This window comes from Eumetopias jubatus, unplaced genomic scaffold, assembly GCF_037043125.1.
Source record: "Eumetopias jubatus isolate StellerSeaLion01/CBP00866 unplaced genomic scaffold, mEumJub1_p1.0 scaffold_4, whole genome shotgun sequence".
Classification (NCBI taxonomy): domain Eukaryota; kingdom Metazoa; phylum Chordata; class Mammalia; order Carnivora; family Otariidae; genus Eumetopias; species Eumetopias jubatus.
This window is the reverse complement of record NW_028274810.1, coordinates 81,971,351-81,995,353: the sequence shown is the minus strand read 5'-3', so window position 1 is coordinate 81,995,353 and position 24,003 is coordinate 81,971,351. Positions and strand designations below refer to the sequence as shown.

General features: G+C 50.6%; 1 protein-coding gene across 4 annotated transcripts in view; it reads right to left on the bottom strand.

The window, feature by feature from the left end:
• Positions 1-931: 931 nt before the first annotated feature.
• Positions 932-24,003, bottom strand: part of PHC2 (polyhomeotic homolog 2) — a 52,691-nt gene continuing 29,619 nt past the window's right edge. For 3 of the 4 annotated variants that reach the window (XM_088022509.1, XM_028113751.1, XM_028113752.2), the window contains 6 exons: positions 13,283-13,485; positions 11,411-11,540; positions 10,434-10,548; positions 6,631-6,772; positions 5,387-5,663; positions 932-2,362 (listed from right to left, as the gene is read on the bottom strand). In XM_088022509.1, coding sequence (XP_087878635.1) covers positions 2,208-2,362; positions 5,387-5,663; positions 6,631-6,772; positions 10,434-10,548; positions 11,411-11,540; positions 13,283-13,485 — 1,022 coding nt within the window. In that variant the 3' untranslated portion in view covers positions 932-2,207. Of the gene's footprint in view, positions 2,363-5,386; positions 5,664-6,630; positions 6,773-10,433; positions 10,549-11,410; positions 11,541-13,282; positions 13,486-20,103; positions 20,126-24,003 lie in introns of those variants that run through there. The other variant, XM_028113753.1, reaches the window with a different exon arrangement.

Here is a 24,003-nt window from a genome sequence, read left to right as displayed (position 1 = left end):
TAATCAGAATCGCCGGCAGGCCTTTGCTCTTCCTCCAGGTACTAGTTACAATTTAACTGGCTTTCCAGAGAAGTGTTATCAAACTCCTCAAAGTTATTGTGCCTAATCTTCCTGGGCCCCACCCCTGGAGACTGATTCAGTGGGCTGGGCCTCAAATGCACGTTTTAAACAGGCAGAAACGGGCACCTGGGTGGCTCGGGCGTTAAGTGTCTGCCTCTGGCTCGGGTCATGATCCCAGGGCTCCCCGCTCTGCGGGAAACCCTCTCCCACTCCCCCTGCTTGTGTTCCCTCTCTCGCGGTGTCTCTGTCAAATAAATAAAAATCTTTAAAAATAAATAAAAATAAACAAACGAGGGGTATTAAAGAGGGCACATTCTGCGTGGAGCACTGGGTGTTATGCACAAACAATCATGGAACACTACATCAAAAACTAATGATGTAACGTATGGTGATTAACATAACAATAAAAAATTAAAAAACAAACAGGGTAAGGAAAAACCCAGAGAAGGGAAGAAGCAACTCCCTTCCCCAGGGCTAGGAGCAGGAGTTTCAGGGACTTGGGCAGAGGCTGCAGAGGCTGCACTGAGCCGCCCAGCAGCAACAACCAAATGGGATGGAAGAGTCTGGGCTCTGCCCCAGGTGTTCCAGATATTCCTGGCCCAACAGTATCATGTCTCCCCTGCGGGAAGGGGGTGGGGGTGGGGCTCAGAGCGGAGGGGCTCTGGAGGCTCCCATTCCAAGGGACACCTGTGGAAAATGAGGCCCTGTCTTGCGTTTCTCGATGGGGCTGAGGGCGCCCTCAGATGACCTGGTCCCAGCAAAGCGTGGAGGGCGCGCTGTCCAGTTAAGGAGACCGTCCTTCCCCCAGCCCAGGGAACCATCCCTCTCCTTCTGGATGAGAAGGAGCCAGTGGAGAAAGACACAGAAGAAACAGATTTTACAGATTTATTTTTAAAAAAACAAAAACAAAAGGTTAAAAAAGTCCTTCATTTCCAACCCTGCCTGGGGGTGTGAGTGGGGAATAGAACAAGCTGAGAAAGGTGCCCCCCTTCTTCCCGGGGAGAGCCCTGCTCTTCCCCCAGGAGCCTCCAAGGACAGGGCAAGTCAGAGGCAGGCCCTCGCCCTTCCTGCCCTGCCTCCTCCGCAGGTAGCTCAAACTGCTAGCAAGTTCGAGAGGCAAAGAAGTGTGGAAGCGGGAGGCCCAAGGCTGCCTTCTTCACGACAACGTCACCCCGGCTCTTCTCTGCCCTCAAGACGTTTTCTGGGCCCCCACTCTGGGGCTCCCAGGGCGGGTGGGCAGGTGGGCAGGCCAGGAGACCCAGCCCGGCCCACAGCAGCTCCCTTAATGCTGTGTGTGGCACAGCAGGGCAGTTGGGCGGGGGGTGGGGGACTTCACAGTGTGGGAAGGACTTCGGAGACAGCGTGCCCACTCCTGATCTTCGCTGCTTTCTGATCTCGCCTCTCTGCACGGAGGCTGCCCTTCTGTTCTACTCCCCATCCTGAGGCTGAGTGGAGTCCAGGACAAAGCACTAAGTGGCTGTTTGCTACAGAACACCTGGAGATGCCAGAGGGTGGCTCTGGGCCCACCTGCCAGTCCAGGCTCCTACACAGTCATCCAGTCACACACACAGCGTTAAGGCGTCTGTGCCAGCAGGCGTGGCCAAACCGGGCCCAGCTTCTCTCTCTCCACCTGCAGAGGGTGAAGGGGGAGAACCCCTGGCTGCTTCAGAAATGGGCTGAAGGGGGGAGAAGCCGGCAACAGAAGAGTTAGCCAGGCCCAGAAAAAGAAGTGGGAGAAAGGCAGGCAAGGGCTTGCAAGGCCTCTATCCAGACCTGACAGCTGCCCTTGAAAGTAACCCAACTCAGGTTGGGGAGCCCTGACCGTATACCCCCTGGAAAATGGGGGACAGAGAGAGGGGAAGAGAGCGGGGCTAGAGTATTGGGACTTTGGAGGAAGCCAGTGCTATCAATATTTACAAGCATAAAGCCCCATCTTCTGCGCCACCTACCTCTCTGCCCCTCCCACAGAGAGAAAGGCCCCTGAGAGCCATTGAGGGGGTGCCAAGACCTCCTCACCAGCCACGCCCCATAGGGAGAGCCCTTCCCTCCAACTGGCCCCATTTCTGGGCCCCTCAGGAATGTCTGTCTGGCTCTGCTCAGTCGGGAGGAGGAGCCCCGGGCCAGAACCCTGGCTGCGCCCGCCAGCCCTAGGAGTCCTTGAGCATGCTGATGCGAGCATAGATCTTCAGGGCAGGCCCCAGCTTGATGTTCATAGCACTCATCAGGTGGTCCTCCTTGAGCAGCAGCAGGGCTTGCCCATCGATTTCCTGGGCACGGAACTCCTCTGCTATTTCCTGGCAGCCTGAGGGGGACACACCACCACAGAGAGGGTCAGTCAGAGCTAGTGGCGTTCATGCTTGGCACCCACTGCGCACGATCTCCTTGAACCCTCCTAAGCACGCCTTGAGGAAGGCTTCTCGTGTGACAGCCCAAGAGAGGCTAAGTGACTTACCCAAGTGATCCACACGTCTTACTCATGCATGTCCTGGTCAGAGCCCTCCTCAACGAATGGGGCAGACCCGGCAGAGCAACAAGGTGCTGTGGGAGCGATAGCTTGTGATCTCCGAGGCCGGGTGGCAAAGGGCACAGCGGCCGCCGCCCTGCCCTTCCAGAGAGTTTACTCTGGAGGAAGCCAGCGACTACGTCATGAGGACACTCAAGCAGCACTCAGAGGAGGCCCACGTGGAGAGGAACCGAGGCTGCTTGCCACTCTGCGCCACGTGAGCGGGGCAGCCTGGAACCGGGTCATCCGGCTCCAAACCTTCGGACAACCACAGCTCTGGCTGCCATCTTGACCGAGACCTCATAAGAGACCCCAAGCCATTGCTGCGCAGCTAAGCAGGGTTCCTGACCCACAGAACCTAAGGTAAACCATGACACTCTGTGGTAACGAATGCAGATTCTGGCTTCTGGAAGAGGGGTGCTGCCGTGGCCTGGGGGGCGGCAGGGGGCAGGAGCTGGAAGGACTCTGAGGAGAGGGTCAGGGACGTGTCTAAGATACTCTGAGGGACTGGACAGCAGTCTGATGGCCTGGGAGGAGACTGGGTGAGGCTTCAGGGAAAGGAAACGGTTTCTGGAAATTGGGAGAAATGGATCCTTGCTGGGAAGTGGAGAAAATGTCAGAACGCTGCAGCAGCTGTAACATGGTAAGTGTAATGGGCCTCACGGACGGAGCGATCTAGCATCGGGCGGAGGATGTTTCCAGCAGAACGCTGAAGGTGCGGCCTGGCTTCTGACCACTGCTCACAGGAAAGCAAGGACAGATGAGGTGAAGGTGAAACTGTTAGACCTCAAGGAGCCAGGAGTTGCTTGTTTGAAAATCCCTGGCCTCTCCGCAAATGATGCCAAAACCAAGAGGCAGTTTCTAGGCAAAGATCAAACCCGGGACGCAGGTAAGAACACCGGGCTAGAGCCGGAACTGAGGGCGTGGCACGTCTTTTCACCAAGATCTCAGAAGCTCGAACGTGCTGCCTCAGAGAACTCACTCACAGATTTTACGGGCGTGCCTCATGGATTCTGGCCGTTCAACAGCAGAGCTTCCAACATAGTAAGGGCACTGTCCCTTAGCTTCAGAAGACGCCAACATAGAGAAAGGCTTCTCTTGGAGCATTTTGGGGGATGGTTTTTGTCTAATGGAGTAAATCCCAACAAGATGCACGCACCGGAAGCCCACAACGATTTTAAGACATTGTACTAGCATAAACACTGCCTGAACTGTAAGAGTCGAGGTCACAGAAAATGAAGAGCAGCAGGAACAGGCTGAGAAAACTAGTCTGCTGAAAGCTCAGGCCACCTTTCATGGGAAAGGAAGGAGGACTCACAGGGTGGAAGCAAGAAGGAAAGATAATCCCTCCCGGGCTTGGAGCCCTAACCAGGGAAATGCCAACACGTGCCCTGCTAGGTGTCAGAACTGGGACGATGGGTGACTCCTGTGTCCTCCGGCACCGTGCTCTCCTTTTTGAACAGGTGTGCCTACCGCAGTGATCCTACACCTATCCCACCGTATCCTGGGTTTGTGGAGGGAATGGGGACCGTGTCTCTAGTTCTCAGGTGTTCAGATGGAGAGGAACTGGGCTTGAGGAGCTCACCCATGCCTGGACCAGAGTTTGCTGGTGAGATCCTGGGCTTTGAATTACTGCTGCAATGGGATGAGATTTGTGGGGTCTATGGTAGGGGGCAAGGGTGGTCGGCTTGAGGGAGGAACATGAATCATGGGGGCCAGTGACTGGAGAACTATGGTAACCAGCTCTAAATAAACCTGGCTTCCCTTTCATGTCCCTGTGGGCATGACCTGTGTGATATTGTGAAAAGTGACACCATGTAGCTTCTGAGTCTAGATCAAAAAGGCCACAGTAATTTCCACCATGCTCTCCTGGATTACCCACCTGTGGGGAAAGAACACACAAGTGTCCTGAAGAGGCCCGTGTGGAGAGGAACGGAGCCTCCTGTGGGCAGCCATACCCTCCTTGAGAATCAGGGGCGTGGAGCACCTGAGAACAGGATCCTACAGCCCCAAGGAAGCCTTGGGTCACACCTTCATCGCAACCTCACAAGAGACCCTGTGGCAGAAATGTCCAGCCAAGCCACTCCCACGTTCCTGAGCCACCATAAAACTGTGTGGTGATAAAATTCCGTGAACGTGGCCGGAGATGACTAACACGCTGCAGTGAGGGGCAGAGCCAGGGATGTGAGCCCAGTTCTGACACACAAGTCTGTGCTCCCGGCCACTGCTCCCACTCCGGTCTCTGAGTAACAGGCTTGCGGCTGCCGTCCGTACCTGACGTGGCCAGCAGCTGGGGGCGACTGCCAGAAACAACAGCCGAGAAGCCTGCGGGATATCCCCCTGAAAGCATCTGTGAATAATGTGAGGTAGGTCTTTCAAGGTTCACGGCTCAATTCTAGGCCTCAGACCCACGTGTGCACCACCAACCCCCACAGGGTTTGTGCGGTTCCCTACACCGTACCCTTCCGCGTCTGCGCCCCTCCGCTCGAGCCGCTCCCGGGGTCGTGTCTCCCACCGGCCGAGGCCCGCCTGCCCACTGTCACGCAGCTTCCCTTTTCCTACGCTGGGGTTCTCTTTGACTGGTTTCCTACACTCCCACTTGACTCCTCGCCCCCTGTCCCAGGAGAGGCACAGGCTTGGTGCACGGTCACCCCTGCATCTCACACAGACCCTGCCATGCCAGGAGGTGCAGCGGATTGCAGCATGGCGACTCCTGAGCCTGAGTCACTAACTGAGTCATTTCCTGGCGGGGGGGGGGACGACTGTCCCTCTCTCCCAGGGGCCGCTCTTCCAGTCCCGCACGGGACCCCTCCCGGGCCTCACCTGGCAGGGAGCGGATGAATTCATAGACGTCTTCCACGTTCCACTTGGTGGGCTCGCTTGGCAGGAAGTGGTGTCCCATGCCCACCAGGTCCCGCATGTGCATGTCCGGGAGCTCCAGGTCCCGCTGGCCCTGTCGCCGGCGGGAGGTGGACGAGCTGGCCGAGAGGGGCGACAAGGGCTCCTCGTAGCTTGAGTTATCTGAGCAACGGCTGGAGTCCTCCTGGCTGTGTGTCAGCTGCAACGCAGCCGTGACCGAAAGGGGCACGGTGCCCGCCGGCTGCGAGCAGAGAGAAACCGTTGGCTTCAGGATCGGGGAACAAACTGACTCTGGGTCTCCAGCAGGGCGACGGGTGAAGGCAGGTCGTCCCACCTCCCACCTGGTCTATGACTACACACCTCTGAATGCTTAGATCAAAACGCCCCCCGTCTTCTGGGCTGTCCCCTCTGGCCCGACGCAGAGTGAGCCCCTCCCTGCACCGCACTGCACCCATCTGATTCTATCTACGCCTATCCCTTCTTCTAGATGTGGGGTTTTAAACCAGGACGCTGGAGGTTTCAGGGGTGGTCTATGAAATAGCATGGAAAATTTCCTGTGCGTGTGCGTGCTGGGTCCCAGCCTTCGTCAAGATTCTTCAAGAGGTTTATGACCCAAGTGACAAGCAGCCAAAACCATCAGGCTCTGAAACGTCCCACGAAGACTGTGGGTTCCTGTGGCGCAACTTAGAGCCTCAGCGCCTCACGGCGCTCCGGGCACGTGAGGGGTCTACAACATCTGTAAGGAACGCCCGTGTTCCTGGGAGAGGCTGCAAGAACTCCGTGCTCTGGATTCGAGGTGGCAGCGAGGAGCAGGGCTGAAGGGGGCAGGCTTCCTTCCTCCTTACCTGGCCCTCTGTGTTAAGACCCAAGGGAATGGGGACAGTCTGTCTCTTCCCGGGGCCGGGCAGAGGAGACCCCATTTCCCTGGCCCCAGAAGGATGGAGGCAAACTGGGAGGGGAGGGGTATGGAGGGGGCAAGGTCACTGAGGCAGGAAATCACCTCTCACGCATCCATGGGTCTAAACGTAGGGAGGGGCCTGTTACGGGGCCCGGGAAAGGCTTGATCTGACGGCTCGTGAGAAATGAGAACATGACGGCGCGGAGGTGAGGCAGCCTTGGAAGAGGAATGTGGGTGTGCTGGGTCCGTCAGGGAGGGGAGTTGGTGGGGACTTGTGACAACGGAGCTTCGGGCCCTGCCCACCTCTCACCTGCTTCTTGGTGTCCTTCGTAAGTGTGGGCAGGCTGGCTTTGCTGGCCCGACGGCGGTTGTGGGTCGTGGCTCCTGCCTTCTGCAGCTTGCTCCGGTCCGAGTGGAAAAGCCCCACTCGTTTGGTGCACCCCACGTTGTACCTGCCGCAGTCAGGGAAACGGGAGTCAGAGCAGTGGCGGGCCGTGCGGGCCCCCGCAGCGTGAGGATAGCCAGGCTCTCCAGCAATAGCGGAGTCCGTCTGTGTGCTCTGCTCCCAAGGCCATCGGGTACTGCTAGCCGGCCAGCTCTGGGCAAGCCACTTGACCTCTGAGCCTCGGTTTCCTCATCTGGAGCTGGGGATGAGACCGCTCACTTTCTAAACCCACTCTGACAACTGTATGCGCTAACACGTGCAAAGGGCTGGCCAAAACAACTTGGATCACGGCAAGAACTCATGGCTGACACACCCTACACCAAGTATGACCTGTGCCAGGAAACAAGTGTGCGCTGTGGTGCTGGGAAGTACAGGTACATCTCGGAGATACTGCGGCTTCAGCTCCAGATCGGACTGGCAAGAAAGCCAGTCACATGACTTTGTTTCCTGGTGCATATAAAAGTAAGGTTTACACTACACTGGAGTTTATTAAGATGACGATGGGGGCGCCTGGGTGGCTCAGTCGGTTAAGCTCTAACTCTTGATTTCAGCTCAGGTTATGATCTCAGGGTCATGGGACCGAGCTCTGCAACAGGTTCCGTGCTCAGTGGGGAGTCAGCGTCTCTCCCTCCCCCTCCGCCCCTCCCCCTGCTTGTGTGCACACCCACGTGTGCTCGCACTCTCAAATAAATACATCCTTTAAAAAAATTGTAAGAAAAAAAACAATGATGAAGTTGGCTGCATCGATGGACTCTTCCTTTCACGAATGATTTCTTTGGAGCATGCAATGCTGTTCGATAGCGTTTTACCCACAGGAGAACTTCTTTCAAAACTGGAGTCAATCCTCTCAAACTCTGCTGCTGCTTTATCAACTCAGTTTGATATTCTAAATCCTTTGTTGTCATTTCAACAATCCTCACAGTGTCTTCACCAGGAGATTCCTCCTTAAGAAACTGCATTTTTTGCTCATTCCTAAGAAGCAACTTCTCATCTGTTCAAGTTTTACCATGAGATTGCAGCCATTCAGTCCACCTTCAGGCTCCACTTCTAATTCCAGTTCTCTGGCTGTTTCCACCACATCTGCAGCTACTCCCCCCCTGAAGTCTTGAACCCCTCACAGTCATCCACGAGGGTGGGAATCAACTTCTTCCAAACTCCTGTTAATGCTAATATTTTGAGCACTTCCCCTGAATCCTGAATGTTCCTAATGGCATCTAGAATGGTGAATCCTTTCTAGAAGGTTTTTAATTGATTCTGCCCAGATCCACCAGTGGAATCTGTATCTATGGCAACTAGAACCTTACAAAATGCATTTTTTTTAAGAAGACTTGAAAGTTGAAATTACTCCTTGATCCACAGGCTGCATAACGGATGGTGTGTGCACAGGCATGAACACAGCGTGAATCCCATCACACATCTCCATCAGAGCTCACGGGTGACCAGGTGTACTGTCAGTAAGCAGTAAAATTCGGAAAGAACTCTTTTTTTCCTGAGCAGTAGGTCTCAACGCTGGACTTAAAATATTTACTAAACCATGTTATAACGGATGTGCTGCCCTCCAGGCTTTGTTGTTCTGCTGACAGACCATAGGCAGAGTAGAGTTAGCACAATTCTGAAGGGCCCTAGAATTTTCGGAATGGTAGACGTGAGCACTGGCTTCAACCTAAGTCCCCAGCTGTACTAGCCCCTACCAAGAGAGTCAGCCTGTCCTCTGAAGCCCGGCACTGACTTCTCCTCTCCAGCTATGAAAGTCCTGGATGGCATCTTCTTCCAGTAGAAAGCTGTTTCATCTACATTGAAAATCTGTTGCTTAGTGTAGCCACCTTCATCAGTGATCTGAGCCAGATCTTCTGGAGGACTTGCTGCGGCTTCTCCATCAGCACGGCTGCTTTACCTTGCACTTCTATACTACCGAGATGGCTTCTTTCCTTAAACCCCATGGATCAACCTCTGCTAGCTTCAGACTTTTCTTCGGCAGCTTCCTCCCCTCTCTCAGCCTTCACAGAACTGAAGAGAGTTAGGCCTTACTCTGGACTGGGCTCTGGCTCAAGGGAATGTTGTGGCGGGTTGGATCGCCTATCCGGACCAAACTCTCTCCTTATCAACAATGAGGCTGTTTTTGCTTTCTTACTGCTCATGTGTTCGCTGGAGGAGCACTTTTAATTTCCTTCAAGAACTTTTCCTTTGCATTCACAACTTGGCTGTCTGGTGCAAGAGGCCTGGCTTTCAGGCTGTCTCAGCTTTCCACAGTGTTTCTCACGAAGCCTAATCATTTCTAGCTTTTGATTTAAAGTGAGAGACGCACCACACTTCTTTCACTTGAACACTCAGAGGTCACTATAGGGTTAATAATGGGCCTAATTTCTTTCTTTCTTTCTTAAAGACTTTATTTATTTATTTGGCAGAGAGAGACACGGCGAGAGAGGGAACACACAAGCAGGGGGAATGGGAGAGGGAGAAGCAGGCTTCCCGCTGAGCAGGGAGCCTGACACGGGGCTGGATCTCAGGACCCCGGGATCATGACCTGGCTGAAGGCAGATGCTTAATGACTGAGCCACCCAGGCGAATGGGCCTAATTTCCAGTACTGTTGTGTCTCCAGGAAAAGGGAGGCTGGAGGAGAGGGAGAGAGACGGGGGAAGAGTCCACTGGTGGAGCAGTCAGAACACAGATGACACTGACCATCTTACGTGGGTGCAATTCGTGGCACCCCAATAATAATAACTCTAGTAACATCGAAGGCCACTGATCACAGATCACACAATATAATAATGAAAAAGTCTGAAATGTTACGAAAATTACCAAAATGTGACAGACTCAAAATGAGCTAACGCTGTTAGAAAACTGGTGCTGACAGACTGGCCCGACAACTTCAATCTGTAAAAAACGCAGTATCTGCGAAGCTCAATAAAACGAGGGCTGCTGACCTCCAGCACAGGGCCGAGGGGAGCCTTATTCCAGCCGGCATGCAGAGCACCTCTGCGTAGGGGGCTAGAGATTGCTATTCTTTTGAGGGCTCAGGGCTTCCTGCTTCCGCTGTGGTATGAAGACCACGCAGGGCTTTAGAGGCAGATGAGTCCAACTCCCCAACTCTAGGACACTGGGCACAGGTACTTACCCTCTGTGCCTCAGTTTCCTAGTGGGTGTGAAGGGGCCAGCGGCAATCCCTGCCCTCGAGGTTACTCTGAAAACTAGATGATACCGCGCACCCCACCTGCCTAGTGCAGAGCCTAGCACGTGGCCGGCACTCAGTACCCAACGCTGTGCCTGACCAGGGTCACTGGCCTATGCTGGGTGAAAGCTCACAGATGGAGCAACCGTAACTAGTACAGGGGCTCTGGGCAAAGCTTCTGGTGGAGGGCTTCCCCTAAGGGGCAGTAGCTGCCAAGGGCAGGAACAGAGTATGGGTTCAGTAGGGCCCCAGGAGGGACAGCCAAGCTAATGCACTGCCTCCTTTCCTTGGACCCGGGGCTGCTCACTCGAGTTCTGGGTTCCAGTACCTGGCAGACTAGTGACACGGCACTGCTCCTAGGCAGGTGGAGGAGATGGAATGCAGCTAAGCTGCACGCAGGGGCTCCCGGGTCAGACAATCACTGAAGGGTGGGGTAGGACCCGAGGTGCAATCCTGAGAGGGAAGGGGTGGTACAGCCGTGGGGCTGAGGCCACTCACCTCTTTGCACACGCCATGGAACAGAAGCGCTTGGAACGCTTGAACTTGTAGGCAAAGTCCACCCGGCCACAGAGCTCACACTTGAGCTTGAGGGGAGTACCCTCCTCTTTGGATTCTGGAAAGTATGGAAACTGGAGTAAATGTAAAGAGGAGCAATTCCCACAAGACCCTTGACAGCCCCCCAAGAGGCCTGCCTTCCCTGCTCACGTCCCCGTAGCTGTGACACGCAGTGGCGGACTAACTTGGAAAACGCCCAACTGCTTTCGCCACTGGTTTGGGAAGGGCCGAAAAGCTTCCCCCACCCGGGAAAGTACCCAGGGGTGTTTGGTGATGACACCTGACAGATTTTTTTCCCCAAGTGCTATGAGCCTGAGGCAAACACAGGTGGTAAAAGAATCAGCATCCCTCTTTATGACCCTGGAAGAGACTGGCAGGCTCACAGGGAATACTCTGGGTGCTCTCACAACTGATCTGGAATTGTTCTACCCTACCTCGATCTGTCTAGTTTGCTGTGGACCTAGATCCCAGAACCCAGGAGTTCTGCAACCTCCACAGCCCCCACCCAGTCAGTGGCTCAGGCTGCAAGTGTAGAGTCCTTGCGGGGCCATGGTGCTGCCCGAGGGCCAGCCCCCGAGGCCCGAGGGGAGGACACCCTGGCCCGTGGCACTCCCACCTCTTGCCAATGACTTCCAAAGGAAAAGCAACTCTTGGAATCCCGTGGCTGGCTGGTGTCGGGCTGCAGGAGAGGCAGGGGACAAACAGCTCTCCAAGGGCAGTGACTTTCCCCCTTTCCTGTTTTCTAGGGACAGCGGCTGAGAAGGGACCGGGAGGAATGTTTAGTAGACGGACATGTCCCTCCACGGATACCATGAGAGGAAGTGTGTATGGCCGGCTTTTGCAGCCCCTTCTGCCCCTGGTCAGGTGGGCCAGATCAGATCAGAAGGCCTTCGTGCTGGGCGGGGTGCGGGGACACCTACCTTGCAGATAGGGTTCCTCCATCTCAGAGTCAGTGGTGGTGGTATGATCCTGCTGTGGAAGTTTCTCAGGCAAGAACCCCTGTGCATACTTCTTCTTGAGATTCCCCACCAGCAGGGACGAGCGTCCCACCTAGAGAACAAGGTGACACGGAGGCCATGAGGGTTAGGTGGGAGGTGCTTCCTTGCTCTCCAGCCTCATCAAAATTACATATAGAACGCAGCTAGGCACAGACGCTGGGCTCTACATCATTCAAGTGTGTCCTGCTCAAGGCCCTATTTTGCCGTGTAGCTCATGAGGCAAGATGCCAATTGTCACCAAAGTGCAGCAATGGCTTCAATCCAGGACCAATGGACGGCTTGGGAAGTTAGGAAAATACCTACTCTTCCAAGTGACTAAGGGGCAGAGATAGAGGCAGCAATCAGGTTTCCCACAGCACCAAAACTGCTAGGACCCGGGGCTCAAGCGTCACCAGCAGGAATACAGCTCGGGCCCCGCGTGTGAGCGCATGGGGGGGAGAGGAGACTCAGCAACCCTATTGTGGTTTCCTACTGTCCTCCACCATATCGCTGGTCTACCCCAGCCAGAGGGGCAGGCGGCCGTGGAGGGGGAAAATGGGACTCTGGGCCACAAAGCAAATGCCCTCTGTGGTTGCCAGGATCCTAGACTGGCTTATTCACTCTTCCGGTCCTTCCTTTGTTGCCTCTGTTCAGGCGGGCTGGTGGCTAGATCTCTAGGGTGATGCTGGGGCTGTTACTCAAGTCTGTATCCACCCTGTGAGATGGGTTGGTTTCTGGTGTTTCTCTAGGAGGCCAAGCTGAAGACGTAGTCTAATGAGGGAGGGGATGTGGCAGGGCGGAGCTACTGACTGATAGCTAAGGTGCTCCAGGGGGATTTCTCTGCCATGGGCCTTGCACCACCTGCAGAGGGAAAGTGACAAGAACCTATTTGTCTTCTGGCATTTTAGAAGGGCAGTTCACCCAGCTCAGTTCATCAAGCTCAGAGTCTTCCACTGACTATTCAAACCACTCACGGACCCAAAGAATGAACAAAAGGCAGATGGCGTCCCATGAAGATGGTATTCTCTCACAGCCAGATAATTTCATCCCGGGAGAGGCAGTTGTTTACCTGGCTCTGGGCTCCTCCCACCCATAGAGCAGCGCCCCCTGTCCTCACCAACTCACACTGCATGGAATCAGCTTGGGGTGCTTTGTTCTAATAAGCCATTTTCTTGATTCTTTTATATTTCCCTTTGGTCTTATGCTTTCCATGGAGACATTTGATTGTGCCCTTTCTGAAGAAAGGGCACAATCCTCACTTGCATTCACTCTTTTCAAGGCTCTAATCCCAGAAAAGCAGCCGAGGCTACAACCCTGTTCTCTTATCTTCATTTCAGACACATCTTAAAAGATTCTATTCTACACATTTTCCTTTTGTTCTCTAACTGGTTAAAGTTTTGCCACTCAGCGGTCCTGGCATTCAAAACTGAATGAGGTCTCATTTTCCAAAACCCATCATCTTGCCCCAAACACCCCAATGTGAACTCCTTTCTAACTAAGGGGGGGGTGTCACACAACACGAGGCAGGGACACAGCTGGGTCTGTGTGTGGACCCTTCTAACCAAGGGGCCTTGCCAATTATTCCTAATCACTGATCCTTTCTGGACCATAGGAAGGCACTCAATCCTAGAAAGAAAATGGCTCTGACATTCTTTTGGGGGAAAATTAGCAAGGAAAGAGCAAACTGTTTACATTTTTGGAAATTTTACATGGAAATGTAAAAATATTCTAATACACATCCAAAATATACTTAAAAAAAAAAAAAAAAACCAAACCAAAACAAAAAAAAAAGAGGGGAAAAGAAGTAGTCCGTACCGGGAAAGGCTCCGCCCCCTCCTGGATCACAAACCCTTCGATAACATGCGTCAGGATTTGGGGTTTCACAATGGCCTGTGGTGGTTTATTCTCACCATTCTGGGGGGCAGTGCCGGTGATGCTGGAGGCAGAATTTCCGTTCCCTGAGGTCATGCCGGGGCTGCTGAGGTCGGTCAGTGCATGAACAATGCCCTGCCCTGTCTCTGTACAAGGGAGAGTAGGAAAACACAAGCAGGGAAGGTCAGAACCAGGTCCAGAACAGCAGAAGGAGAGCAGGGACTCAGCATGTGCCTGGCTTTTTCCATGGAGCCAAACGACAATGCAAACCGAGCAGTCCCCTCCCCTCAATGACCTATTTAAAAGTGGTAGGGTCGATGGACAAGCCACCAAGTGTGACTATAGTCAGCTCTTGCAATGAGGCAGCTAAAGCAGCATTTCTTAATTTCCCAACTGTGCTAAGAACAGTACAACCAAGTCAGACAAGAATTCTCTTTGGGGAGTTAAGACCTTGGTCAATATTGACCTGGACAAACAAGGTCATCTTCAGTTCAAAGGAGAAAACGTACTTAAGGTGATCTCTTCAACCAGGACGAAAAGCTGCACTAGGTATGGGGGCTTGGGGTATGATGGGGTTTTGGGGGGAGAGAGGTTACACCTTCTATGAAGGTCCATGGAGAAGGATTTGATTTTAAGCATCCTGTGAAATGTCAAGCTGTGAACCCCAGAGATGAACACAAAGGGAACAAGAGGGCTGGGCCCCAAGTGAACACAGTGCTTTCCAGAGGCTGGTTATCTGAGGTCACGTGCTGAGATATACACGCATTCAATTTCTCCCCCGGGAAGGTCGCCGAGGCTGTGGGGCTCTATGCTGCTTCTGCCGGCCCCGTGCTCTTGATCAAGCCCCTTGCCCTGCTCTCAGCTCCACACAATCTGGTCCTCAGCCAACCAGAGTCCTTCCCTCTGTGGACAACCCTTCTGAGGTTCCCCCCTCCCGCCCCCACCCACCGTGGGCCTTCCTCTGAAGGACCTGACAGAGTGCTCTAAAAAATGTGCTGAGGGGCGCCTAGGTGGCTCAGTCGGTTGAGTGTGCACTTTCCATTTTAGCTGAGGTCATGATCTTGGGGTCATGGGATCGAGCCCCAGGTCCGGCTCCACGCTCAGCAGGGCGTCTGCTTGAGATTCTTTCCCTCTGCTCCTCCCCCGACATGTGTGTGTGTGTGTGCACGCTCTCTCTCTCAAATAAATAAATAAAATCTTAAAAAAACAACCCCAAAAACCAAAAAAAACAAGTGTGCTGAGGTGCCTATCCAGACCACACCACAGGGAACCTCCTCTTCTCCACTTGGCCGGCCCCTCTCCTGAGCTGCTCCATGCTTTAGAGGCACGAAACTTCTTTACCTCACTTTTGCCACCCCCTCCCTGCCCCTTTCCGAGACCATTCTCTACCACCACCAACTGTGGGAGCTGAAGTTGCCTGTAACCTGGAACTTCCTAAAAAAGAAAAAAGAGAAAGAAAAAGCCATTTCTTTATTGCAACAAGCCTATTAAGTATAACCCTGTGTGTGTTATATACTTGAAAAATGATTTTAGTACCTTAGTTAAGTGATTTTTGCACAAGACTTTTTTTTGTCGATGCTCTTATTTCCTGTTAGAAATGGAAAATCCCACCAAGGAACAGAAATTCAGTGTCTGATATGGAGCATGGAGAAATGACAATAAATTCATTTTAGAAAAGGTTATAACTGGTTCGTTTTCTTACTAGCAGTCCTAGTGCTTGATAAACCAGAATAAATCTTTTTTTTTTTTAAAGATTTTATTTATTTATTTGAAAGAGAGAATGAGAGAGAGAGAGCACAAGAGGGAAGAGGGTCAGAGGGAGAAGCAGACTCCCGGCTGAGCAGGGAGCCTGATGCGGGACTCCATCCCAGAACTCCAGGATCATGACCTGAGCCGAAGGCAGTCGCTTAACCGACTGAGCCACCCAGGCACCCAAACCAGAATAAATCTTGTTTGATGAAAAAGACTGTACTGTGACCCATGCTGTCAATCTTCAGACTTCTGCATTGCAACGATAATTTCAGAGCTGAGCAGGAGTCATCCAAGAAATATGAATGATGAGACTGCTTTAACTTAGTTTTTGTTTGAGACAGAGTCACACCGGCAAGTTAGAAAGATTCCCTTCAGTGTTCATAGTCATTTGGAAAAAAATTTTTGACAGCTTTGACTTTACTGTAGAGACGGAAATTTTCCCCTTTGGAATTAGTCTTTCTAAATTATAAAGGTGTTTGGCAACAACAAAAAATCTTTCCTTAACTGTCCATGAATAACTAGCAGGACTGAGTCAATCAAACTGAATCAATCAAATTAAATTTCTCTGCTTTTAAATTTTAAACACTTAAGCCTGCATTTACATGGTTATGTTTTCTTTTATTTAATATTTTAAATATGCAAAGAAATATATATTTTACTTAAAATGATAAATAAATGTTGTTAAGATATAAAACCAAGGGGCGCCTGGGTGGCTCAGTCGGTTAAGCATCTGCCTTCGGCTCAGGTCATGATCTCAGGGTCCTGGGGTCGAGCCCCGCGTTCGGCTCCTTGCTCGGTGGGGAGTCTGCTTCTCCCTCTACCCTTCCCCCCTGCTCATGCTCTCTAATAAATAAATAAAATCTTTAAAAATATATATATAATAAAAAAATTAAATAAAAAAATAAAATAAATATATATATATAAAAAACCGAATATATAAGTTAACATTTTATTTTTACATGGTGCTTATTTCCTTCTGGTAAAATATCCCGATTTCTCTAATGAACTACAGATTACAGAATCACAAGACTGAAATGCCTGGTTCAATCCCTTACCAATGCTGGAACCTTCTCTATAATACTACCACCCAGTGATTTCTGGGCATTTGTTGGAATACCTCCAATGACAAAGGAACTTACTACCTTCTGGAGTAGTTCCCTCTGTGGACAGTTCAATTAAAAAGTTCTTCTTTACTATGAGCCAAAAACCTATCTCCTGTTAATTTCTGCCCACCCATCCTGGTTCTGTTCCTTAAGACCACGCAGAACAAGGCTAATCATCTTTGTATAATGGGCAAAAACATGGGCTTAGAGACTGGTCTTCATCACTCAAGTGAATTAGGGGTAAGTCCTCGACTCTGAGCCTCGGTTTAACTAGTTGTAAAATAAGGACAATTACAATACCTGCCCTACAGTGTTGGGTGGCTCTGCAGACCATGTGAGGTAACCACCAGCAGAGCTGTGCTAGCGCACTAGGAAATGCTCACAAACTGCTCTTGGTGTCGGAGAGCACGGCACTCACCACCACAGTGTATCTTTCCTCTAGGCCACGCTCCCTCTGCTGCTTCAACTATTCCTTGCACAAAAGGCGCCAAGTTCCATCATCATCCTACGTGTCCTGTTTACGTCTTTTCAAGTCAGGGACCCGGTCAATACTAACATAAAAAATCAAGTGCATTGATCTAAGAGATTGGGTTGGTACGATTTTCGTTGTGTTTCTTTTACACATGGTCACATTCCTGACTGAGAGCACAGAAGGGGCATAAGTGACTCCCTTGTTTTAGTTTCAAATACCTCAGTGGAATTAATCCATTCTCCCTGAATTCTGGGACCACTCCCACCTCCGGCTTTTCATGGATATTCATCACCAAACTGCTTCTGATATCTTGTCTCCTTTTATGGGATCTCTGTATCCTGGCTCCATTCTTCTCCTTCCCCCTGACCCCCCTTCCCTCCTGTCTCTCAGAGCGGTGTCTATTAATGTGCATCGGGGCACTGCAAGACAGGGCGGCACGGGCATAACTCTTGAGGTCAGATTCTTTCCTCATGCCAAATTCAGTAGTGAACAGATACATTCAGTAGCTCAGAGTTGACAGGGCCGATGCTTAACTCTGGGAAGCAAAGACTTCTTGGAATCTAAGTTTTTTAAAAAAAGGATCTTATTAAGCAGGAGAACAAACAAATAAATCCTTTCACCCTAACGTCAGAATCGATCACTCTCCGTTATAACTCTAAGGGCAGGTTGCAGAAGAGACAGAAGCCAGGGGACAGAGGGAGGGTGTTTTATGAATATACAAAGGTTTGCAGTCATCTTGGAGGCCAAGGCCTCCTCATCTGCTTTAGGAACAAAGGAGCTTGGGCTATTTCTGGAATGACCAAACACAATCTAACCCCCTGCCAAGCCCGGCATGCTGAGATTAATTTAATCTACTTTCCCGCTCTCCCAGACTGCTCTGCAGCCTGCTTGAGGGAAAGCAGCTTAATAGGGAAACTTGCACAAACCTGTCCTGCTGGCTCAGAGGCTAGATAAAAGATAAAGACTCTGTCTTAGGAATTCTTCCTTTCTGAATTCTCTTGACCAGTCCTGAGGCTGGTGCTGCTGCTGGAGATTCCCACAGGTCTCAAAAGTCATTACACACAGCCAGGCACCCGAATCTGAAAGGTGGAGGCCAGGGTGCTATGAACACCAGAGGCTGTGGGAGGGAAGGCAGGCCAAGCTTTGGTGGTGGTAAAGGTGTGGGGAGGGAGAATCAAGCCTCTAATGAAGGTGCCTACAAACGGCTGAGTATTCAGATAAGAATGAACAGGACAGTATGTTCTGGGGAAGTTGTATATATATGTTTATGTATATGTTTTATAGATATATAAATTTTACACACATATATATATATATCTCAACCTCTAGGCTTTGCTTCTCAATCCTGGTCTCATTCATAGGCTGTGGCAGCAACAGTCCTTATAGGGGCTGGATAAAATAGGAAGAACCACCCAGCAGTCTGTTTGTGAGATTATCTGCTTCAGGGCTGGGTCCTTTCTGCTAGGCAGAGCAAGTTTCTTTAGGCAGGAGCTCTGTCTTGTCACCTCTGTATCTTTAGGGGCTAAACCCCATGTCCGCTCTAGGACAACTACTTAATGTCTGTTAAACGGGATGGTCTAGAACCCATGTTCTCCATCTTCGAAGGTCTCCTTAGTCTCAAACAGGGAACTTGGCACCATCTGAGATTTGTAAATTACCTACTGAGGCTATAATGATTAGACAGCAGTCAGGCCAGTGCCTTCTACAGGACTGGCATTTCTGGGTACCTGGTTAAAAGGAACAAGAGCTATTCCTTGGCCCATTTCTTCCTGTTAGCGTGGGGATTTCTTCAGTAAGAAGGAGCATTAAGTTGCCCCGAAGGCTGGAGTTCTGGATTCCCTGACCCCTTTGAAATATGTGTTCGGGCTCCGGGCATCTAGAAAGGTATGATGACCTCTAGAGTCAGAGGCTGGGAGGCTCCTATAAAAATGGCCCCACCTGCAGGACCAGTCACTAGGTGTCCAGAGAGGCTGAGCTCTCCTATTTAAGAAAGAGGTCTGGCTGGCTATAGCTATGCAAAATCTGGGCCATTTTAGAACCAGTTCTGATGTTCTTTACATGAGCAGATTAAAAAATCAGAAAAAAAAAAAAAAAAGCAAATAGAAAAGTAAAAAAACAAAACACCACCAAAAATCAGTTATGCTGGAATCCGGTTTAGGACGAACAGTTATTACGGGTGTTTCAGATGGCCTGGCCATTCACTGTGTTTGCTCCTAAAACAAGTCATCTTTAAGACCTGACTTCAGAATAAACGGGAGGGCAAGCAGAGCTGCTTCTACGCCTTCACTGTCTCTATTTTCTCGACAGGAGGAGTGTTTTCATTTACAAGACTTCTAACTATCCTTCCTTGACTGTAGCCGGAGTGAGACAGAGCTAATGAAGTTAATCAAGAATTTAAGGAAGCAAAGTAGGTGATAACATGGGTCATTTGCCTGCAGCAAATCCTGCTTGACAAATGGCAAAACAAGGCTGCTTATACAACACGGAGGATTCTCTCCAGGCCCCTGGCTCTGAAATCCCGCTCTCAGTGCCTCAGCTCAGCAGGCCCCGTCACGAGGCCAGGACAGGGGACAGCAGGATCCCTACAGAACTGCGTGCTCGGGAGAGCGCCCGTGTGGAGCACCTGCAGAGCTCCCGCCAGGGAAACCAGATCCAGGAGGCGGAAGGCAGCTGGTCCGGGGCGGGGGCGGGGGGGGGGGGTAACAGCACAGCAAGCTGAGGGCGGTGATGTCCGCCGCCGCTCTTAGGCTCTCTGCGGTTATATTTGGGCACCTAAAGAAACTGGTGCCATTCGGAAAGGGGGGGAGGTAAGATATTTCATAATCGCCCATTTGTTGGCATCCCTCCACCGCCCCCAGGGGGAGGTGGGAAAGTGAAGGGCGGGTGGCGATGAGAGAGAAAGGGCTGGGTAGAAACAGGCAGAAGGGGGATGAGGGGCGGGAGCGAGGGAAGGGGGAATGGTGGCTCCATCCTGGGACCCTGAGTCCATCAATCAAAGAGATTCATTTGGTTAACAACCTTCTTTAAAATGCAAATAGACACCTGCAGTCACTCACACCTGGCTGTGAACCACTTGACAGATAAGCAGATAGCTTTCCTTCCCATTTCGCGACAGCAGGCTTGGTGGAAGGGGTGGGAAGGGAGAGTGATTATTCTGGATCACGGGCACTACAGCACAGGGCCGGGAGTCTAGCAATTTTCCAGATGAGGAGAAGTGTGCATTTCAGAATCAAGGCAAGAGTGGATGGCACATATTTGGAAGGCAGGACCTTCTAAAAGACGCACAGAAGGAGCTCTTAGTCGTGGGGGAAATGACACGTCCCTTCCCACCTTGGGGTCCCCTGAGGACCCAGAAGGCAGTAGGGACCAATGCCCAATGTTTTAACTTTTTCAATTCTGCTAAGGACCGAGCTGTCAGACACAGAAGAAGTCCTTACCTCGAGGACCCACAGCAGGCTATGGCCATCACCATCCTGCTCCTCAGAGTACCTTCCTGGGCTCTGCAAACAAGAGCAGCCTGCTCTGACCGAGCTCTCTCGAGAGGGGAAGAGTCGGCAGTGACAGGCAGGGCGCTCTGGGCACTTGGCGGAGCAGGCACAGGACGGCAAGGCTCGGGGTCCGCGCCTGGGTCCCTGCAGGGGAGCTGGCTGGCAGAACGAAAGTGAGGTTCAGCCAGGTAGCCCCAACCCTGCTCTCGGTGTCACAGCAAAATGACCTCGTCGAGCCTGGGTTAAGAGGCCTGGAGGGCAGACGTGCTTCTCGGATCTTCAGCATCTGGGCTGAGTGACTCTGGTTAAGGCATCTGTGAGGGAGGGCTCCTCCTCCTCGCTGGCAGCCATTACCATACAGCTGACTTTTCTGCCATCTCTGAGGACACAGGCAGAGAGAGTGGCCCTTCTGACTCACCCACAATCCCCAGCTACAGTGTACATAAGCTGAATTGTAAACAGCTGAATGTTTTCCAAGCTGCCACCCTCCCCACCCCACCCCCCATGAAGGAAGGAGGCAATGGAGCCAACAGTCACCCTCCCCCATGCAGGTCAGGCCAACGGGAGCCCTGGGGGATTTCCAAACAGCTGCAGGAGCTGCTGCCCAGCCCGCAGGCGGACACCCGCGCCAGGCTCCTCCGGCACCCGGACTGAGCTTGGCAGCAGCACCTGCACGACCGCGCAGTGACTTCCCACGGGCCAGGTCAAGGCACCAGGGAAGAGCAGCTAACTGGCAGCAGGGAGTCAGGGAGAGGTTTCAGACTTCTACTTGGATGGAGCCAGGCCCGTGGGATCCACTGCTGAGGTCGAGGGCTCCCAGATGTTCTCCCACCATAGCTCTCTAGCAGGTGCTAGGACTTCAAAAGAAAACATGTCTGGGACCCCAGGAGAGGCTCTACACTGGAGGCCTCAAGACCACTGAAGATGGAGGTCAGAGCAGCAGAGTGGAAGGAGTGCTGACTGGTCGGAGCCAGTGCCTCCAGGTTTATGTTCTGCCTTCTGGTTCCATCTTTGGTTTATCTGTGAGCTTCAAGCACTTGATACCTGCTCTGAGCCTCAGTCTATCCATCTGTAAAAATGAGGATCATACTGCCTATGTTGCAAGGTTAGAGTGAATATTAGAATTTTTATATGTAAGATGCCTGGCACTGATCTCATTTAGAAGCTGTGCAACGTGCCCATTACGACTTTGGGATCTGAAGGCCCTTTAGGCTTAAATCCTAGTTTGTAATCCTGGACCAGTTACCCGAGGTCTTAGTTTCCTTATCTGTAAAATGGGTACTTAGACCTGTCTCACTTGGCCACAGTAAGGATTAAATAAGATAATGTAGGAACAACATAGTGGAACAGGCTGGACTTGGCCCTAGGAGGGCTAACATCACTGAAACCCGAGATATTAGGAAACCTGCTTTAATCTCTCAATCTCGCTCTCACTGAGACTGGCTTCTTGTAGCTCCAGGGCAGAGAGAACTCTTCTTCCATCAGCCCAAACTCAGGTACCATTCATGCTCCTCAGACACCCTGGCCTACGCCGGGTGTCCTGTTCTTGTCCTCTTGAGGTCAGGCTTCAGGAAGAAATGTTACTTCCACTTTGACGATGGTAGCAGCAGAACAGAAGTGCACCTGCCTTCAGGGCGAACCAAATGTCTCAATTCACCTTCAACACTCGTTAATCCCCAGGATGAGGCAACCACCACGCTCCCTTTCTATACAGTTCTTGGGTAAAGAGTCTCAGGGTATTACACAGTGCAGAACCCCGGAAGCCAGACAAGGTGCCTGGAGCAACTAAAGAACTTTACCTAGAGAGCAGTAAATTCATGGAATTTGTAAAGCCGGGAGGTAGTTTAGCCCATGAAAAGAAGTTAGTTTAAAAGGCTGAAGACAAAATCATGGAAGATGGGTTTCTAATAGTTAAAAAAAAAAAAAAAAAGACAGAAATGTTTAGTAAATTCCATAATTATTTTTAGGTTAATAAGGAAAGGCCACTACGTTGCCTGATACGCTGCCTTATTATTTATCAACTGCAGGAGCACTAATATTCTCAGATAAATGGGAGAGAGAGGGGGAGGTGGAAGGGGAGAGAGACAGAGAAAGTGGGGAAAAAGCTAAGCCTCCGCTGTCTGGCCCATAGAATGAGATACATAATACTTATCTTGCCAACCAATCCTCCTGACCATTTCTGCTTGTGGCAAACACTACTCTCTTCCTTCCTAAAATCATTGTCCAAGTCTGCAATCACCCTACTTTGCTACCAATCAGCTGATAAAACAGATTAATACTGACTACTGGAGGCCTGAAAACGTGGACTTCACTGATTTTTGTAAAAACAGTATCTGACTGGCATTAATGTTGTTTCAATTTAAAGTGTCCTTTGCTTTGATCGTTTAATTAAACATGTCTTGGGATGCTTGGGTGGCTCAGTCGGTTAAGTGTCTGCCTTCGGCTCAGGTCATGATCCCAGGGTGCTCGGCAGGGAGTCTGCTTCTCCCTCTGCCTGCCGCTCCCCCTGCTTATGCCCTCTCTCGCTCTGACAAATAAATAAATAAAATCTTAAAAACAAAAACATGTCTTACTATAGACTGGATGACTACAGATTAAGATAGATTTGGATTATATGGATTTAGGCCCCATATGGATGGTTTCAAATATGCTAAAGATATCAGTAACTAGGGATAATCACACTATTTGAGACATAATAGCCTTGCAACTAAAGCCTTAACAATAAGCCCCAGTGGTCAAGTGCTCTCACTTTGTTGCCAACAGTCTCAGGCCTGGCCCTCCTAACCTACTGGAGAAGAGCCAGCCAACATGGCATCTGAAAGGCATCTCTTTTTAAGAGAAGCTACAATAAATAAATTTCACTGCTGAGAAGAAAATCATCCAGGACACAGATATTTGCTTCAACAACCTTCAACACTCGTTAATCCCCAGGATGAGAAGCAACCCTACTAGCAAACCGGGACTCTTTTCAACATCTGGATTTATCTCAGAACTGGCAATGCCTGTTTAATAACAATCCTTTCTTGGGGACGTCAAAAGAACGTGCTCTTCTTTTGGACTTAACTAAAAAAATCATTTGGAAGAGAAGGAAAGCACATCCTTTTTCACTAACTATAAATAATCTGGAAGGGGAAGGAAAAAAAAACAAACCCTATTAAGTTTATCATGCTGGCTGGGATGGTCTTACAATGAATCACACAACAATTTATTAAATTATGTGCTGTTTCTTACTACACTTTCTTTCTCCAAAAACTAACATTTTTCATTGTACATAAATATAATTGTATGTCAATTTTCATTGTATAACTCTTGGTTAACTATAAAACAGCCCATTTCTTGACTATGTCAGTCACACTCTACTTTTGTTACTGACGGGAAAAAGTCCAGAATCTGTTAAGATTTTTGTTTTGGATAAACAAATGGTTGATTATTTTCCTAACAATTCCCCAAGTGTCATAAAGTTGAACTAGGGGTGGCCTGCCTCTGAGTTTCTCAAATCAGTGGTCTGAAGTGGCTGGTAATTCAAACTGAAATTTTGAAATAAGTTTAATGCTCAAAATGAAACCTTACATCTATTTGAGATGTGAGTAAGTCATCTTAAACAGGCATACTTCTTAATTTTTTAAGAGAAAACATACTCAGAATCTTTAAGTGGTGACTCACATTATAGTTTAAACCGTGCCATAAAAACTTTTAAAATATAAATCTACACATGTTCATACATCTACCTTGAGGGGTAGGCCAGCTTTGCTTTCCACCAAACAAGGTGCCAAGTCACTGCAGAGAGTCATTCCTGTTACTGGCACAAAGGCCTCATGGGGCAGATTGCACAAGGCAGCCAGTCCTCAC